General features: G+C 45.3%; 1 protein-coding gene across 1 annotated transcript in view; it reads left to right on the top strand.

The window, feature by feature from the left end:
• Positions 1 to 20266, top strand: part of TRIO (trio Rho guanine nucleotide exchange factor) — a 2940676-nt gene that overhangs the window by 2133004 nt on the left and 787406 nt on the right. The window contains 1 exon segment of the mRNA XM_069730426.1: positions 11702 to 11798. Within this exon segment, the coding sequence (XP_069586527.1) occupies positions 11702 to 11798 (97 nt within the window).

The raw sequence follows: 20266 nt of genomic DNA, 5'->3' as shown, positions 1-20266 counted from the left end.
CTCCATATACAACTGTGCTATATAGAATGCTCTGCATCGTTCATTATTGCCCCATAGATGCTCCACATACAACTGTGCTATATAGAATGCTCTGCACCGTTCATTATTGCCCCATAGATGCTCCTTATAATGCTGTGCCATATAGAATGCTCTGCACCGTTGATTATGGCCCCATAGATGCTCCTTATAATGATGTGCCATATATAATGCTCTGCACCTTTGATTATGGCCCCATAGATGCTCCTTATAAAGCTGTGCCATATATGCTCTGCACCTTTGATTATGGCCACATAGATGCTCCTTATAATGCTGTGCCATATATGCTCTGCACCTTTGATTATGGCCCCATAGATGCTCCTTATAATGTTGTGCCGTATATGCTCTGCACCTTTGATTATGGCCCCATAGATGCTCCTTATAATGTTGTGCCATATATGCTCTGCACCTTTGATTATGGCCACATAGATGCTCCTTATAATGCTGTGCCATATATGCTCTGCACCTTTGATTATGGCCCCATAGATGCTCCTTATAATGTTGTGCCATATATGCTCTGCACCTTTGATTATGGCCCCATAGATGCTCCTTATAATGTTGTGCCATATATGCTCTGCACCTTTGATTATGGCCCCATAGATGCTCCTTATAATGCTGTGCCATATATGCTCTGCACCTTTGATTATGGCCCCATAGATGCTCCTTATAATGCTGTGCCATATATGCTCTGCACCTTTGATTATGGCCCCATAGGTGCTCCTTATAATGCTGTGCCATATAGAATGCGGCTGCAATGAAAAAAAAAATCACATACTCACCTCTCTTCTCAGGACGCCGGTGCTTTCAATAATTACCTGCTCCTCGGGTGGCTCCGTCTCCAGCACTGACGCTCAGCAGAGGGCGCGCACTGACTACGTCACAGCGCCCTCTAACCTGAGCGTCACTGCTAGAGGACGCTGCAGACGGAGCCGCACCGGAGCGAGGAGCAGGTAATTATAGCGCTGCGCTCCCCTTACCTGCTGCGGCGCGGTCCCTGCAGTCCCTGGCTTCTCCGGCACTGCAGCTTCTTCCTGTAATTGAGCGGTCACATGGCACCGATCATTTACAGCAATGAATATGCGGCTCTTCCCCTATGGGGGTGGAGCCGCCTATTCATTTCTGTAATGAGCGGTGCCATGTGACCGCTCAGTACAGGAAGAATCTGCAGCGCCGGAGAAGCCAGGGACTGCAGGGACCGCGCCGCAGCAGGTAAGTATGACTACACAGCCCCCGCTCCCCCTCCCCTGCTGACACCCGGGTATATGACTCGAGTATAAGCCGAGAGGGGGACTTTCAGCCCCAAAAAATGGGCTGAAAATCTCGGCTTATACTCGAGTATATACGGTAGTTAGCTAGGCGGTTGTTCAGTCAGATAGTGTAGCTAGCTAGTGTCCAGTATAGCTGTTAAATTTACCTTACAGCATTTTTTTTTTGCTATTACTGAGGTTCACAGACAAAGCCAGCAGGGCACATATTCTACAAGTGTGTTGCGCACTGCTTCTACTGTGCTCCATGCAAGAGTATAGCATTCTAAATAATATTTTTTTACTAGCTAAATGTGAAACAGCCTACTGTATCCCACCTTGTCATTTTGTGCTGTGGTGATATGAAACTGTCTGCAGAACTAAGGCACAACCCGCCCTATTATACTTTGTCATTTTGTTGGGTTGTAATTAAACTGTAGAGGCCTGATCCAGAGGCCACAAAAATTCTTCTGTTCCTAGTGTCGTACAGTGAGGAACGTGACTGTCAATTAGTTTGCAGCATCAAGTGTGTTATAGAGGCCTGATCCAGAGGCCTCTATAGCACACTTCTGTTCCTAGTGTCATACAGTAGGGGGCATCTGACTTTCAAATAGTTTGCAGCATATCTTCTTTGTCATACATAGTTACATAGTTATTAAGGTTGAAGGAAGACTTTAAGTCCATCTGGTTCAACACATAGCCTAACCTAACTTGTCCTAACATGTTGTTCCAGAGGAAGGCAAAAAAACCCATGTGGCAAAGAGTAAGCTCCACCTTGGGGAAAAAAATTCTTTCCCGACTCCACATATGGCAATCAGACTAGTTCCCTGGATCAACGCCCTATCAAGGAATCTAGTGTATATACCCTGTAACATTATACTTTTCCAGAAATGTATCCAGTCCCCCTGGTACCCATTGCTTAAATTAGTAGTAAAATAAAGATAAGGCTACGTTCAGACTAGCGTTGCGCGCCGCTGCGTCGGCGACGCAACGCACGACGCACACAAAAACGCGGCAAAACGCACGCAAAAACGCTGCGTTTTGCGACACGTGCGTCGTTTTTTGCCGAAAATCGGACGCAAGAAAAATGCAACTTGTTGTGTTTTCTTGGTCTGACGCTAGCGGCAAAAAAGACGCAAGTGTTGCAAATCGCAACACACAAAAACGCATGCGTCCCCCATGTTAAACATAGGGGCGCATGACGCGTGCGTCGCCGCTGCGTCACCCGACGCTAAGGCGACGCACACTAGCGGAACGCTAGTGTGAACGTAGCCTAAAGTGGACAATCCTTCTAAGCCTGCATTTAATTTTAACACATGAACAATTTTGTGCATACAAAATTAAAGTGAGTTGTAGGCAAACATTATTAAAAAGTGCATTATATAAGTTTAATCAATTTAAAACTGTCTGAATATGTTAATAATTTTAAACTTGGTATGAGTGTAATTTGCACTTTATTAATCTTATTGTAAGTATACAGTGGAATATAAAAGTTGGGGTACCCCGGTCAAAATTATGGTTATTGTTAACAGTTAGAAGTTAGCGATGAGCAAGTATACTTGTTGCTCGGGTTTTCCCGAGCACGCTCGGGTGATCTCCGATTATTTGTGACTGTTCAGAGATTTAGTTTTTGTTGACGCAGCTGCATGATTTACGGCTGCTAGCCAGCCTGAGTACATGTGGGGGTTGCCTGGTTGCTAGGGAATCCCATGTAATCAAGCTGTCTAACAGTCGCAAATCATGCAGCTGCGGCAAGGAAAACTAAATCTCCGAGCAGTGACAAATACTCAGAGATCACCCGAACGTGCTCGGGAAAACTCGGGCAACGAGTATACTCGCTCATCACTATTAAGGGTATGTTCCCACGGTCAGTAAACGCTGCTGGTTGGGCGCTGCATACATCCCCAGCATCCAACCCGTAGCGACCAGATGTTACAGCATAGTGGACGGGATTTGAAGAAATCACATCTCCACTATGTGTGCACCGGCGGCTTTCCTGCGGAGACGCACATGCGGTGCATCTTTCCAGACCTTAGCATGTCAATTTATCTTGTGGAGATGCTCAGTCTCCGCAAGATAAATGTCCCCGTACAATGTATTAGGTGCGGTTATTCCACACGGTTCAAGGAACGCATGCCAAATCACCTGCTCTCAAAAGTCGGCAGCGCTTTGGATGGAGCAGACATGTGCTGCGTCCAAAGCGCTGCTGGTTCCTGACTGTGGGAACATACCCTAATCAACTTGAAGATGAAATGATCTTTAAAAGGCTTAAAGTTAAAGAAGAGTCTTTTCAATTTTTTTATTTAACAATTATACAGAAGAAAATGAGCCAATCCAAAAGTTGGTGCACCCTTGGGGATTTGTGTGCTCAGATAACTTTGACGAAGATTTCTGACCTTAATTAGCCTGTTGGTGTTTTGCCTTATTCACTATCATTGTTAGGTATTCAAATTTTCCAGCCTTATAAAAATCCAGCCTCCTCTAACCTTGTGCTAAAAAATCAGCAGCCATGGGTTTCTCTAAGCAGAGTTCAAGATAAGACCTGGAAGACTAAGCAAAATTTAAGTGAGAGCTGCTCGTAAAATTGCTAGAGAGGCAAATTAGAACCCCCGTTTGACTGCAAAAGACCTTCAGAAAAATTTAGTAGACTTGGAGTTGTAGTACATTGTTCTACTGTTCAGAGACACCTACACAAGTATGGCCTTCATGGAAGAGTCATCAGAAGAAAACCTCTCCTGCATCTTTACAATAAAATTCAGTGTCAGAAGTATGCAAAAGAACATCTAAACAAGGCTGATGAATTTTGGAAACAAGTACTGTGGACCAATGAGGTTAAAATAGATATCTTTGGCCACAATGATCAAAAGTATGTGTGGGGAAATAGGCCACAGAATTTCTTTGGGGATCAATAATGCTTTGGGGTTGTGCTGCAGCCTATGCCACAGGGAACATTTCATGGGTAAAGAGAAGAATGGATTCAATGAAATTTCAATTCTTGATGCAAACAACATTTTCTGTAAAAAAAAAAAAGCTGAAGTTGAAAAAAGGATCACTTTGACAAAACACACATCAAAATCCACAAAAGATTTTCTCAGAAGGTGCTAGCTGAAGTTTTTATAATGGCCCTCTCAGTCCCATGATCTGAACATCATTGAAAATCTGTGGCTAGACCTCAAAATAGAAGTGCATACAATACGACCCAGGAATCTCACAGAACTGGAAGAATTTTCCAAGGAACAATAGATGAAAAGCCGTCAAGCAAAAATTGAGACACTTGTCTGACTGCAAAAAGCGTTTACAAGCTGAAATACTTTAACCCCTTAGCGACCGCCGATACGCCTTTTAACGGCGGCCGCTAAGGGTACTTAAACCACAGCGCCATTAATTAATGGCGCTGTGGAAAAAGTGAATAGCGCCCCCCAGAGTCGGATTTTCTCCGGGGTCTCGGCTGCCAGGGGTAGCCGAGACCCCAGAGAACATGATTCGGGTTTTTTTTTACCCACCCCGCATTTGCGATCGCTGGTAATTAACCGTTTACCGGCGATCGCAAAAAAAAACAAAACGCGATCTCTTTTTAATTTCGCTGTCCTCCGATGTGATCGCACATCGGAGGACAGAGAAAAGGGGTCCCAGGTAGCCCCCCAATACTCACCTATCTCCCCCGATGCTCCTTGTGTCTCCCGGTGGGCGCCGCCATCTTCAAAATGGCCGGCGCATGCGCAGTGCGCCCGCCGGCCGGCACCGGGAGAATCTTTGGGGTCTCGGCTGCCGGGGGTAGCCGAGACCCCAAAGAACATGATCGGGGTCGGTTTTACCGACCCCTGTTTTGCGATCGCCGGTAATTAACTGTTTACCGGCGACCGCAAAAAAAAAAGTAAAGTGTAATTCTCTGTCCTCTGATGTGATCGCAAAACATACCGACGCACGTTGTGAAAATTGTGCACAACGTGGGCAGCAGATCTAGTTTTTCAACGCAGCCGCTGCCCAATCTATGTCCTGGTGAGGAGGGGGCGGAGTTACGGCAACGCATGCGCGGTCAGAAATGGCGGATGCGACGTACAAAAAAACGTTTCATTGGACTTTTTTTGTGCCGACGGTCCGCCAAAACACAACTGATCCAGTGCACGACGGACGCGATGTGTGGCCATCCGTCACGATCCGTCGGCAATACAAGTCTATGGGCAAAAAACGCATCCTGCGGGCACATTTGCAGGATCCGTTTCTTGTCCAAAACTACGGATTGCGACGGATGCCAAATGACGCAAGTGTGAAAGTAGCCTTAGGGCTAGGGTTAGGGTTGGGGCTAAAGTTTGGGTTAGAGTTGGGATTAGGGTTAGGGTTTGGATTAGGGTTGGTATTAGGGTTAGGGTTGGCATTAGGGTTACGCTTGGGATTAGGGTTAGGTTTGGGATTAGGGTTAAGGTAAGGGTTGTGATTAGGGGTGTATTGGGATTAGGGTTAAGTTTGAGGTTAGGGTTGAGATTAGGATTAGGGGTGTGTTGGATTTAGGGTTTTGATTAGGGTTATGGTTAGGGTTTACATTAGGGTTGTTTTGGGGTAAGGGTTGTGATTATCGTTAGGGTTAGTGATTAGGATTATAGATCAGGTTGGGATTAGGGTTAGGGGTGTGTTGGAGTTGTGTTGGAGCTAGAATTGGGGGGTTTCCACTGTTTAGGTATATCAGGGGGTCTCCAAACACGACAGCCAATTTTGCGCTCAAAAAGTCAAATGGTGCTCCCTCCCTTCTGAGCTCTGCCGTGAGACCAAACAGTGGGTTACCCCCACATATGGGGCATCAGCGTACTCGGGATAAATTGGACAACAACTATTGCAGTCCAATTTCTCCTGTTACCTTTGTGAAAATAAAAACTTGGGGGCTACAATATCTTTTTTGTGAAAAAAAAAATATTTTTTATTTTCACGACTCTGCATTCTAAACTTCTGTGAAGCACTTGGGCATTCAAAGTTCTCACCACACATCTAGATAAGTTCCTTGGGGGGTCTAGTTTCCAAAATGGGGTCACTTGTGGGGGGTTACTACTGTTTAGGTACATCAGGCGCTCTGCAATCGCAACATAATGCCCACAGACCATTCTATCAAAGTCTGCATTCCAAAACGGCGCTCCTTCCCTTCCGAGCTCTGCTGTGCGCCCAAACAGTGGTTTACCCCCACATATGGCGCATCAGCGTACTGGGATAAATTGGACAACAACTATTGCAGTCCAATTTCTCCTGTTACCCTTGTGAAAATAAAAACTTGGGGGCTACAATATCTTTTTTGTGGAAAAAAAAATATTTTTTATTTTCACGACTCTGCATTCTAAACTTCTGTGAAGCACTTGGGCATTCAAAGTTCTCACCACACATCTAGATAAGTTCCATGGGGGGTCTAGTTTCCAAAATGGGGTCACTTGTGGGGGATTTCTACTGTTTAGGCACATCAGGGGCTCTGCAAACGCGACATGGCGTCCGATCTTAATTCCAGCCAATTCTACATTGAAAAAGTAAAACGGCGCTCCTTCACTTCCAAGCTCTGCAGTGCACCCAAACAGTGGTTTACCCTCACATATGGGGTATCGACGTACTCAGGAGAAATCGCACAACAACTTTTGTGGTCTAATTTCTCCTGTTACTCTTGTGAAAATAAGAATTTATGGGCGAAATGATCATTTTTGTGTAAACAAAAGCGATTTTTTATTTTCACGGCTCTACGTTATAAACTTCTGTGAAGCACTTGGGGGTTCAAAGTGCTCACCACACATCTAGATAAGTTCCTTAAGGGGTCTAGTTTCCAAAATGGTGTCACTTGTGGGGGAGTTTCCACTGTTTAGGCACATCAGGGGCTCTCTAAACGTGACATGGTGTCCCATCTCAATTCCAGCCAATTCTGCATTGAAAAAGTCAAACGGCGCTCCTTCACTTCTAAGTTCTGCGGTGCGTCCAAAAAGTGGTTTACCCCCACATATGGGGTATTGGCATATTCAGGAGAAATTTCATAACAAAATTTATTGTTACATTTCTGTTTTTACACATGTGAAAATAAAAAAAATGGTTCTGAATTAAGATGTTTGCAAAAAAAAGTTAAATGTTCATTTTTTCCTTCCACATTGTTTCAGTTCCTGTGAAGTACGTAAAGGGTTAATAAACTTCTTGAATGTGGTTTTGAGAACCTTGAGGGGTGTAGTTTTTAAAATGGTGTCACACTTGGTTATTTTCTATTATATAGACCCCTCAAAATGACTTCAAATGTGATGGTCCCTAAAAAAAAATGGTGTTGTTAAAATGAGAAATTGCTGGTCAACTTTTAACCCTTATAACTCCCTAACAAAAAAAAATTTTGTTTCCAAAATTGTGCTGATGTAAAGTAGACATGTGGGAAATGTTATTTATTAACTATTTTTCGTGACATATCTCTCTGATTTAAGGGCATAAAAATACAAAGTTTGAAAATTGCAAAATTTTAAAAATTTTCGCCATATTTCCGTTTTTTTCATAAATAATCGCAAGTAATATCGAAGAAATGTTACCACTAACATGAAGTACAATATGTCACGAAAAAACAATCTCAGAATCAGCGGGATCCGTTGAAGCGTTCCATAGTTATAACCTCATAAAGTGACAGTGGTCAGAATTGCAAAAATTGGCTCGGTCATTAAGTACCAAATTGGCTCTGTCACTAAGGGGTTAAAAAAGTGGGTGCAACTAGGTACTAACCTTGCAGGGTGCCCAAACTTTTGCATCTGCCCAATTTTCCTTTTTGTAAGTTTTAAAAATTTTTCTATAATGCAAAGGAAATGTGTGCTCTTTAGCTTCAAGCCCTTTAGAGATCATGTAATCTTCAACTTGCTTAATTGTTCACAATAGCAATAATTTTGACCAGGAGTGCCCAAACGTTTGCATGCCACTGTACTTACAGTTTGATAACATATTTTTCCTTGCTCATTTTCTTATTGGAAGTGTGAATATTTGTGCTATATATTCAGTAAAAGTAATATCAGACCAGTAACAATCTTTTGGGCACGCTACTGTTAATTTATTGTTCCATTTGATAGGCAACCTCTACTGGGTAACTTCTTCTTAACTGTCAAAGTACACCATATAAAATAATTTAAAAAAAAATAGTATCATAGTAATTGACATTTCTTCAGTGTCAATGCTGTGTCTGTCAACAGTAATGCACATGATCACTGCAGTCAATCAACGACCATCATTTGGTAGCTGCCTTCAATATTCCATCAGAGTGGACGTCCTGTATGAGTGGCGACTTCGGTCTATGTTTTGGGTTTCTTTCTATTGTAAGAGGGGCACTTAAAGGGAACCTGTCACTCCCCCCAGGCGTTTGTAACTAAAAGAGCCACATTGTGCAGCACTGATGCTGCATTTTGACAAGGTGGCTCTTTTAGTTCTTGTTGCTGGCGCTGCTGAAATAATCGTTTATGAAATTTGTCCCTCATACCTTGAAATCGTCCTGGGGGCAGGTCTTTCCCCCCTAATACAGATGCACCACAGCTGTCACTCTGGGCCTCTGCGCACCGGGCGCCGCCTCCTCAGCGTTATTCAATTGTCCCAGCACCTGCGCTATAAACATAAAGATGAATGACCTCGGGGAGATCAAAACATCCAACACCGCGGAGACACCATCACGTATTTCTCAACGCAGTGATCCAGAACACTGCCCCCATCCCTTATGGGAAATATGCAAATGCATGTAGAAAAGCCGCGGAGATTGGGATTCGAAAGCCATCCCTAAAGCCTTGTTCCAGAAGAGCAGCCGCTGCTGAATCTGGATACCTATTTAGGAAATGCACCATCTCGTCCAGCTGAATTGGTGTCATTCCTTTTCTCAACTCCATCTCCGCCTTTTTGTCTGTTTCCCCTGAAACATTTTGATGATCCATGTGTGCCCCCGCATGTTGCACACTCGTGTTTAAATTTGCATTTTGCCCCAAATTTACAAGACCCCTCGTTAAATGCAAAACACAGTCCTCTCTGTATAGCCGCTGAGTGTCCCAACTGACCTGAACCCCCAGCGCTTCCTGGAAAGGACTGAGTGCCATACCCCATACGCGATGGGACCATCACCCGCATCCAGAGAGCTATGTCTTTGTGGTCCCATCGAATACTAGGCCTAACCGCCTTCCGTTGGCGAAATTGCTCATCATATCTCAACCAGCCTTGTCCCCCGTACATTCGGTAAGCTTCACCTATAGCATCCATATAACAGAAAAGGCCCGAACAATTCTCAGGGGCCCTCTCACCAATTACGCTAGTCAAATGGTGAATACCTGTAGCCAATTTGCAAAAGTTCTGGGAATTAATCTATATCTCCTCTTTTCCTTATCTTCTTTGTTAGAATCATCTTTCCTTAATGTATCCAAATTAAATCGCTCCAAGGGTAATAAGGAAAATATTTCAATGTATTCCCCTTTCCATATCTTCTCCCTCGTCTCATTTTTTAAATGTGCCCCTAATGGGCCCTCAAAACAATCATACCTCGCCCCGAACAGCATCGTCCAATCTCATCAAATCATCTTTTTCTTTTTCCCCATCCCCTGCCTGACTAGCCACAGATATCCTAGCCGAGGGTGCGGCGGCACCTGCCCCTACATTATCGTTCCTCATGTTTTCCGACATTACGTCCCTCGCATTCACATTACTGCACTCTCCTGACAGACCCCCAAAACCGGAAATCCTCCCAGTGTTCCCCATCCACGCGGCGGACGGGGCCACCCCTACTTGCCCACCCCTGGACCCCCACAAAGAAGCTAGATCTCTAAGCCTGTGCATAAGTAAACTCAACCCCCGCTAACCCCCCTGTAAGCATATCCCGACTACCACCCGCAGCCGAAGTTGACAAAGGGGGACAAGAGATAAAAGGAATGTTCTCACCAAGCTACCCGAGCGCTGTGGACCCGGCAGCCAAAACTCCTGAAGCCTGGCGTCGTTGTTCTTCCTCTGTATTCCTTCCATGCTGATCACCGGATATTTCAGCCAGCCAAATGCTGTCTTGTGTTGCCCCCACCGTCGGAATGGAAGCCCCTATAACCGCCGCTGCCAGGGTCATTGTATCTGGGCCGACCGAAGGTTGCCCGCGCTGGGAATCCCTGCTGCATTGAAAGGGCAATGTGGCACATGCAGAACTTTCTACTGGCCTGTGCACCTTGCAGTGCTCTGCTCCGTCCCAGGCAGAGAGCTCCTGCCTAGGCCGGCATGCCGCTGCCCGTGTTGTGATCCTCGCTGAAAGACCTGGTGATAAGGCCCCCGTCCCCTGGCTCCTCCTGCCACTGCGCGCTGAGCTGGCTCACCTGAACCTGTGCAGCCTGCCGTTCCTGCTCCAGACACCCCTCTGCGCCGGTGGTTGAGGAAGAGGCCGATGCCTCGCCATGACTCAGGCCCCGCCGAGTAATCGGATTCCTCCCAGCTCTGCCACGAGACATGGCTGTCCCGCGGCTCGCACCACCAGCTGGAGGGTCCCTGGAGGGGCTCCTGATTCGGCGCCGAGCCCGTGGGGTGACCTCAGGGCTCTGGCACGCTAGAGGCCTAGACCTCCACAGCCGGCGTCCATCTGGAGGAACCTGGGCAGGTCCCGTCGCCACCCCCACTTAGAAGGCTGCTCACTGACTGCTGCAGCCATTCAGTGCCCTGCTTGTTCGCTGCCTCCCCCAGACTCTGGAGTAAAGCATCAACCTCTATAACTGCGGACCACAAAGCTTCGCTCGCTCACAGGCAGGTGAGTGAGTGCCTGCTAGTGTACTGCAAAATGGCGGTTTTCCTGTTAACTGTAGCTATATCCCACTTTTCACTCCTCCTGCCTAACCCCCCCCCTTCGATCCCGCCCCCTTTTTCAAATAACTGCACAAATTTAACCCCTTTTTACCCCACTCAGCCCCAAGGCTCCTAGTACTGCACGTGACCCCGTCATGTCGGCCTCCCTTGATGGCCAGGGGCCCAGTACGGCCTTTATACAACTAAAAGAGCCACCTTGTCAGAATGCAGCATTAGTGCTGCACAATGTTGCTCTTTTAGTCACAAACGCCGGGGAGGGGAGGGTGACAGGTTCCCTTTAAGCAGTTAAGTAAAAAGTTTATTGCAGCCTCCTCTACTTTTTATATATCTTACATACTGAATAGTTCCTGAGCAGCATTATCTGATATTCTTTATATATTGGATCTCTTCTTTGCTTGCAAAGACTATCACTTTATAACATCATTTGTCGCTGACAGTATGGAATAGTTGACTTTCTAGAAGTTTCACCAGATTGTCTTTCAGATCACCACTAGTAATCAACAGAAAAGCTCCTGGAATAATGTTATAAAATTATCCTCGGATGCATACTAATAGCTTATTGATTCATCAGTGTTTACCTATTGCATTTATTTCTCTTAGAAAATTATTAAAAATCACTAATCTTTGAATCATAGAGATCTTGAAGATTTTGACAGTCAAGGAGATGGCAGCCAACCTGATACAATATCAATTGCATCCAGAACATCACAAAACACTTTAGACAGTGATAAGGTAAGCTATAAAAAATACTTTTGACATTTCTAATTATTTTAATTACCGTAAATTCAACCCATCTGCTCTCCTATTTTGTCTGTTTTAGTAAAAACGATTCCTTTCTATTGGTGAATGAGTAGTGGCCAGATATCTTCTTTCATTATCCACAAAGTGTCTGTTTCTATATTTTTATGTATCCATATTCAACTATGTTATGTTGCATTCTAGGAAATTGCCACCTTTTTAAGCAATGTATTGTATTGGTGGTTGCTCTACTATACCACCTGTTTGTTCAATTTTTTCTTTTGATGAACATATTTGCAGCTGCTACACTCATAACACTTCAGCTTCCATGTCTCAGGCAGCCTGTGTGGGGCAGTGGGGTTGAAAGTACGGCAGACTCAACATCACTGAATCAGTGTCAGTAATTCAATAGATATAGTAAAGTGCTGCTGTGCTATCGACTGTATAAATAACGGTCTCATATCAGACAACAGAGTGCATATGTACTCCTCGATGTACAGTCCCCTGATGATCCCTCCAGAAAGGAAGTGGGGGAAACGTGCTGGGACAAGGGACTTTCTGTTAGAACTCAGATAAGTGGGGGTTTTTTGGTGCCCTTTTCAACTGTTTTGGTCATTTTGACCATTGTGATTTGAGTACATATGCGCTCTGTTGTCTGATATGATACCGTGATTTATACAGTCTGTAGCACAGCAGCACTGTTGATAACTACTGACAGTGGGTGACACTGTAACTTAGACAATCTATGTAACAAGAGGTTGTGCATTAGTACATGAGAACAGTTCCATCTTTAGCATTACGTTTATATTGTTGACTACTCCATATCTGTCCTTCATAAATATACATTTTTTCGGCAAGGAATTAGTGGTCCATATTGTTACACAGTTACTCTTTTAGCACAGTAGCACTTTACTTTTTGAAAGTGATTGGGATTGTATGATAGCCTTGCTTTGATAACCTTTGATGCTAAATTTTGTTCATAAGAACATGAAAATTGTTCTATTTTTTAAAATCATTTCATATGTCTAGGATCTCAGAAGTACCTGTCCACATTAGTGGGTTGTTTTTTTTTCCTGAATCTGTGTTTTCTTATATATTCCTATTGTACATATATTTGTGTTACCAAAAGGGGAAAAACAAGGTTTTTGAGGGGAAGCCGACAATGAGCTGGGGCGAGAAATCGAAATTATAGGGTGCCAACTAGTGATGAGTGAGGCTGTTCGAGTGCTAATAGAGCATCTTTGGCGTGCTTTAATACTATATTTGAGTTGCTGTGGCTGCATGTCTCACAGCTGTTTGACAGCTGCAACACATGCAAGGATGCAAGGACCTGTATGTTAGGTAGTCCATTCATGTGTTGTGGCTGTTTGAACAGCCACGAGACATGTAGCCACTGCGACTCAAATATAGTGTTAGTATTAGAGCACACTGAAGATGATCTATTAGCACTCGAGCATGCTCGGATAACACCTTATCCGAGAATGCTCGCTCATCACTATTATTATTATTATTATTTATTTATATAGCACCATTGATTCCATGGTGCTTTACATGAGAAGGGGTGACATACAAGTTACAGATATCACTTACAGTAAACAAACTAACAGTGACAGACTGATACAGAGGGGCGAGGACCCTGCCCTTGCGGGCTTACATTCTACAGGATTATGGGGAAGGAGACAGTAGGTTGAGGGTTGCAGGAGCTCCGGTGTTGGTGAGGCGGAAGCTTCGGTAGTGGTCAGGAGGCAGTGGGGTCAGTGCAGGCTGTAGGCTTTCCTGAAGAGATGGGTTTTCAGGTTCCGTCTGAAGGATCCGAATGTGGTTGATAGTCGGACGTGTTGGGGCAAAGAATTCCAGAGAATGGGGGATATTCGGGAGAAGTCTTGGAGGCGGTTGGATGAGGAGCGAATAAGTGTGGAGGAGAGAAGGAGGTCTTGGGAGGACCGGAGATCACGTGAGGGAAGATATCGGGAGATTAGTTCAGGTTATGGATTGCTTTTTAGGTCAGTATTAGTAATTTGAACTGGATATGCTGAGGGAATGGGAGCCAGTGAAGAGATTTGCAGAGGGGGGAAGCAGAGGAGTAGCGAGGAGAGAGATGAATTATTCGGGCAGCAGAGTTAAGAATGGACTGGAAAGGTGCAAGGGTGTTAGCAGGGAGGCCGCAGAAAAGGATGTTGCAGTAGTCAAGGCGGGAGATGATGAGAGCGTGCACAAGCATTTTAGTAGATTGACGGTTGAGGAATGGATGGATCACTAGTGCCAACCTCTGCTGTCAGGTAGGTGATCAGCGATATAGGGTAAGCTATCCTTCCTAAATATTTTGTATTCATGCCTATATCCTCACACCTGGATTATCCTCTTTTTTAGAGTTGTCTGAACAAATGTTCATTACATTTTATAGATATTTAATACAGCTTATTTTTTCAGGGGATTTTTTTGTTTGATTTTTGGGGAGTACCTTCATAGTTATTATGATGATGAATTCATTGATCTGTGATGTACCGCAGTAGCCGCACGGTAGAACCATAATAACATAATTTTTTTAAAAAAGGAACCTGTCAGCTCCCCTAGCCCCTTAAACTGCCACCTTAACTGTATTTCACCTTTTTTTCTACATTCAAATAGGCCCCTTTTTGTGGTACTGTGATTGGTGAATAAAAAAATAACCTTAAATCTGTGGTAACGCTGTGCAAATTAGTAGGTGACTAGTGAACACCCCATTGATTTCTCTAGAATACACATTCCTCTCATGATGTGAGTACAGGGGCACGAGTGCCATGATTTGCAAGCATGATGTCACCACTGGCTTTGAGATAAGCAGATCGCTTTGTGGAACCATGGTCTAGGTCAGTGCTCTTTTGTTGTGGACAAGAGATGCACAAATTTCCTGAGCTTCCAGGTTTACCTGTGCAGCATTTGAATCGCCAGCCTGACGTAATGTTATCGGTGTGTCGTAGAGGTGACATCTCACCAGCATGGTTAATCAAGGCTGGGATCCCGGAGGCTAAGAAAATTCGCACAACTCCTCTCCATGGCCAGAAAGCACAACTCATCTCTAACTGCAAGCCATTGTAGCATATTCAGGCCATTTAGTTTGCTCACAGTATTGCAAGCAACATGCAGACTTGAGTTGTGTTGCAAAACACGTCCTGAGACACTTTTGCTTTCCCTCAAGAAGTCCAGATCAATTTCCAGCTGTCATTCAATACAAAAACAATGTGAAACTTGTCGCTGAAGAAGATAAACTTCCATTCAATCTTCCATTACTGATTTGTCCTGCAGCACGACGGCTTTTGAGAGTGGTGGCATAAAGTCAACACGACACCTGTACATGTACATCTGTCTCATAGCCCAATGTCTTGCAAATGCCCTCCTACAGTTTGTGTGGATAATGTTTGACACCTTAAAGGTACCGTCACACTGAGCAACTTTAGAACGATAACGATAGCGATCCGTGACGTTGCAGCGTCCTAGATAGCGATATCGTTGTGTTTGACACCCAGCAGCGATCAGGATCCTGCTGTGACATCGCTGGTCGGAGCTGAAAGTCCAGAACTTTATTTCGTCGCTGGATCACCCTCTGACATCGCTGAATCGGCGTGTGTGATGCCGATCCAGCGATGTGTTCACTGGTAACCAGGGTAAACATCGGGTTACTAAGCACAGGGCCGCGCTTAGTAACCCGATATTTACCCTGGTTACCATTGTAAATGTAAAAAAAAAACACTACATACTTACTTTTCGGTGTCTGTCGCGTCCCTTGCCTTCAGCTTCCCTACACTGTGTCAGCGCCGGCCGGCCGTAAAGCAGAGCACAGCGGTGACATCACCGCTCTGCTTTACGGTCGGCGCTTACACAGTGCCGGGAAGCTGACGCCGGGGGACGCGACAGACCCCGGAATGTAAGTATGTAGTGTTTTGGGTTTTTTTTACATTTACAATGGTAACCAGGGTAAACATTGGGTTACTAAGCGCGGCCCTGCGCTTAGTAACCCGATGTTTACCCTGGTTACCCGGGGACTTCGGCATCCTGGTCGCTGGAAAGCTGTCTGTGTGACAGCTCTCCAGCGACTAAACAGCGATGCTGCAGCGATCAACATCGTTGTCTATATCGCTGCAGTGTCGCTTAATGTGACGGTACCTTAAGTTTATGTGATGTCTCATTTCACTTGTGATACAGAATGGTTCCCTACTCATCAGCCCAATGTATAGTAACCATATACCTTTAGCTTTTAATTCACACCAACAGCTTGAAGTTACATTCATTTGGTTGTGGAATTGTAACACCCCAGGTTCCTGGTTGTTATAGTGGCATTACTTTCCTCATGGGGAGTGTGATGTCACGCTTGGAAGCGAGGAAGGATCCCTTTGCCAGGTATTCAGCACATACAACACTGTTCTGACTCCAGGCCAGAAGGGGGAGCTCTACACCCGACTTCAGGGGAGCTGCTCTCTCTGGTCAGGAGGAGGAGTCAGTTGCTAGGCAGTTAGAGTTAGAGAGTTGGTGGGAGGAGAGCAAAAGGAGAGGAAGAAAAGCTGGGGCCGTGGAGATGAGTGATTCTGCGGCTCCTCGGAAGGCAAAAGAAAGCAGAGCAGTCTGTAGGAGACTGAGAGGGAGAAGAAAAACAAGAGAGTGAGGAGCTGCAGAGCGAAGCTGCGATTGAGCTTCCTCCACGCTGAGCGCAGATAACGGTAACCGGAAGACCGAAGTCGTGGGGGTAACTTCAAGCCCCACGGCAGAAACTGGTGGACAGCTGATTGCAAGTTACCTGTCCACCATTAACACCCGAGGACACTGTAGTAAATAGAGCCTGGGTCATCATAGAGATCCTGTAAAAAGGCTGGAGCTACCTGTACGGGTAGTGTCCTACCTGAAAAGGGGACAGAGAGAAAATATGAGGACCTTGTGTGAGGCCTAAGGCAGCAAGGGACTACAACACCACAGGGCTAGAAGGAAGGCTTCTAACCGCACCTGGTTAGAGGGATTCCCAATTTGTTTCCAAACCGGCCGGACCACACCAGCATCCGTAATCCGGTACCCTGTACTGTGGCTGCCTTGAACCAAGTAAAGAGACTGCAGTCCTGTGTCCTCCGTTTCTTACTACACCACCTATCACCATCTTCATCTATTACACCAGGAGCCCTGGGGACCCAGCTTCACCTGTGGAAAGCCATACCATCCCTGCTGCCATAACATCACCCCAGTGGACCCCTTTAAGCAGCGTCGGTCACCCCTGACAGAATACCACAGGTGGCGTCACAAACTTTTATTATTCAACTAACCCCTTTAAAGACTGTCCCTTTAACATGGGCGCCCAGGGCCACGGACCGGGTCACCTATGCCATGACACATCCCTTTAAATACCTGACCCGGTACTGAGTACCCCACGGCCCTGGCGGGCGTTCAAGAATCAATGGTTCGTCAATTTCTGCAAAGTGTCCCAGGTACCGTTTCTCAATACAACAATCTCATTCAGTATGTTACTTGTGCTTCCGGAAGTAAGCTACATGGCCTAAACATGCTACCATGGACTGCAGCACCTCCAGACTTACTTCCATCAAGCACAACTGGGACATAATTGGTTGGCAATTGCAAAGCAAGTTGGCAGCAGCAGATCTTGATGAATTGTAAGCTCAAGTCCTTTCGGTATGGCAGATAATTTTTCAGATAACCGTTTAAAGGTGTGTAAGTGCGTGTAATTTTTGCATTTGGCCCTCAATGCTGAAAACTTGCAACAATGGTGTTTACTGTATATAAATAATCAATCTCACTGTGTGATAATTCTTGCCAGGGCATGCATAGTCAGCTCAAGTGTAAAATACAGGAAATCAAGTGCTGTAGTAGTGGTTTTGAGTCCTGCCATTATGGCAGAGACAGGATCTTCTTACCAGGTCACTTTGGCTAGCAGCACTCCTGGTATAGAAGTATGTGAAGTCTGATTGTTGGTAGGTGACGTTACTTGCTAAAAGTACAGAGGTCTGGAAAGAAAGAAAAGATGCATGCATTTTGGAAGATACACTTCTTCCTTCGTTAGAATATACCGGTTATGCATTTCATCCTCCTTCATTTAGGGACATTATTCCTGGTGTGGTGAACAAAAACTGGACTGGAACTGAGCTTTCATACAGGTCCTTCTCAAAAAATTAGCATATAGTGTTAAATTTCATTATTTACCATAATGTAATGATTACAATTAAACTTTCATATATTATAGATTCATTATCCACCAACTGAAATTTGTCAGGTCTTTTATTGTTTTAATACTGATGATTTTGGCATACAACTCCTGATAACCCAAAAAACCTGTCTCAATAAATTAGCATATCAAGAAAAGGTTCTCTAAACGACCTATTACCCTAATCTTCTGAATCAACTAATTAACTCTAAACACATGCAAAAGATACCTGAGGCTTTTATAAACTCCCTGCCTGGTTCATTACTCAAAACCCCCATCATGGGTAAGACTAGCGACCTGACAGATGTCAAGAAGGCCATCATTGACACCCTCAAGCAAGAGGGTAAGACCCAGAAAGAAATTTCTCAACAAATAGGCTGTTCCCAGAGTGCTGTATCAAGGCACCTCAATGGTAAGTCTGTTGGAAGGAAACAATGTGGCAGAAAACGCTGTACAACGAGAAGAGGAGATCGGACCCTGAGGAAGATTGTGGAGAAGGACCGATTCCAGACCTTGGGGAACCTGAGGAAGCAGTGGACTGAGTCTGGTGTGGAAACATCCAGAGCCACCGTTCACAGGCGTGTGCAGGAAATGGGCTACAGGTGCCGCATTCCCCAGGTAAAGCCACTTTTGAGCTACAGAGAAGCAGCACTGGACTGTTGCTAAGTGGTCCCAAGTACTTTTTTCTGATGAAAGCAAATTTTGCATGTCATTCGGAAATCAAGGTGCCAGAGTCTGGAGGAAGACTGAGGAGAAGGAAATGCCAAAATGCCTGAAGTCCAGTGTCAAGTACCCACAGTCAGTGATGGTGTGGGGTGCCATGTCAGCTGCTGGTGTTGGTCCACTGTGTTTCATCAAGGGCAGGGTCAATGCAGCTAGCTATCAGGAGATTTTGGAGCACTTCATGCTTCCATCGGCTGAAATGCTTTATGGAGATGAAGATTTCATTTTTCAGCACGACCTGGCACCTGCTCACAGTGCCAAAACCACTGGTAAATGGTTTACTGACCATGGTATTACTGTGCTCAATTGGCCTGCCAACTCTCCTGACCTGAACCCCATAGAGAATCTGTGGGATATTGTGAAGAGAAAGTTGAGAGACGCAAGACCCAACACTCTGGATGAGCTTAAGGCCGCTATTGAAGCATCCTGGGCCTCCATAACATCTCAGCAGTGTCACAGGCTGATTGCCTCCATGCCACGCCGCATTGAAGCAGTCATTTCTGCCAAAGGATTCCCGACCAAGTATTGAGTGCATAACTGAACATTATTATTTGTTGTTTTTTTTGTTTGTTATTAAAAAACACTTTTATTTGATTGGATGGGTGAAATATGCTAATTTATTGAGACAGGTTTTTTGGGTTATCAGGAGTTGTATGCCAAAATCATCAGTATTAAAACAATAAAAGACCTGACAAATTTCAGTTGGTGGATAATGAATCTATAATATATGAAAGTTTAATTGTAATCATTACATTATGGTAAATAATGAAATTTAACACTATATGCTAATTTTTTGAGAAGGACCTGTATATCACTAAAATAACTATTTTAATGTATCCATTTTGTATGTAATGCATTAAAATACCTTTATTAACCCCTTCCCGACCTGTGACACAGCGTATGCGTCATGAAAGTCGGTGCCAATCCGACCTGTGACGCATATGCTGTGTCACAGAAAGATCGCGTCCCTGCAGGCCGGGTGAAAGGGTTAACTCCCATTTCACCCGATCTGCAGGGACAGGGGGAGTGGTAGTTTAGCCCAGGGGGGGTGGCTTCACCCCCTCGTGGCTACGATCGCTCTGATTGGCTGTTGAAAGTGAAACTGCCAATCAGAGCGATTTGTAATATTTCACCTAAAAAAATGGTGAAATATTACAATCCAGCCATGGCCGATGCTGCAATATCATCGGCCATGGCTGGAAATACTAATGTGCCCCCACCCCACCCCACCGATCGCCCCCCCAGCCCCCCGATCTGTGGCCCGCTCCCCTCCGTCCTGTGCTCCGCTCCCCCGTCCTCCTGCCCGCTCCCCCCGTGCTCCAATCACACCCCCCCATGCTCCAATCAAACCCCCCCGCACTCCGATCCCCCCCCGTGCTCCGAACCACCCCCCCTGCACACCGATCCACCCCCCCTGCACACCGATCCACCCGCCCGCACACCGATCACTCTCCCCCATGCTCCGATCCCTCCCCCCCCCGTGCTCCGACGCCCCCCCGTGCCCTGATCTCCCCCCCCTGTGCCCTGATCTCCCCCCCTTATACTTACCGATCCTGGCGGG

This window comes from Ranitomeya imitator, chromosome 6 (assembly GCF_032444005.1).
Source record: "Ranitomeya imitator isolate aRanImi1 chromosome 6, aRanImi1.pri, whole genome shotgun sequence".
In the NCBI taxonomy this organism is placed as follows: domain Eukaryota; kingdom Metazoa; phylum Chordata; class Amphibia; order Anura; family Dendrobatidae; genus Ranitomeya; species Ranitomeya imitator.
The sequence above is the reverse complement of the archived record's forward strand: the minus strand, read 5'-3'. Positions and strand labels throughout refer to the sequence as shown.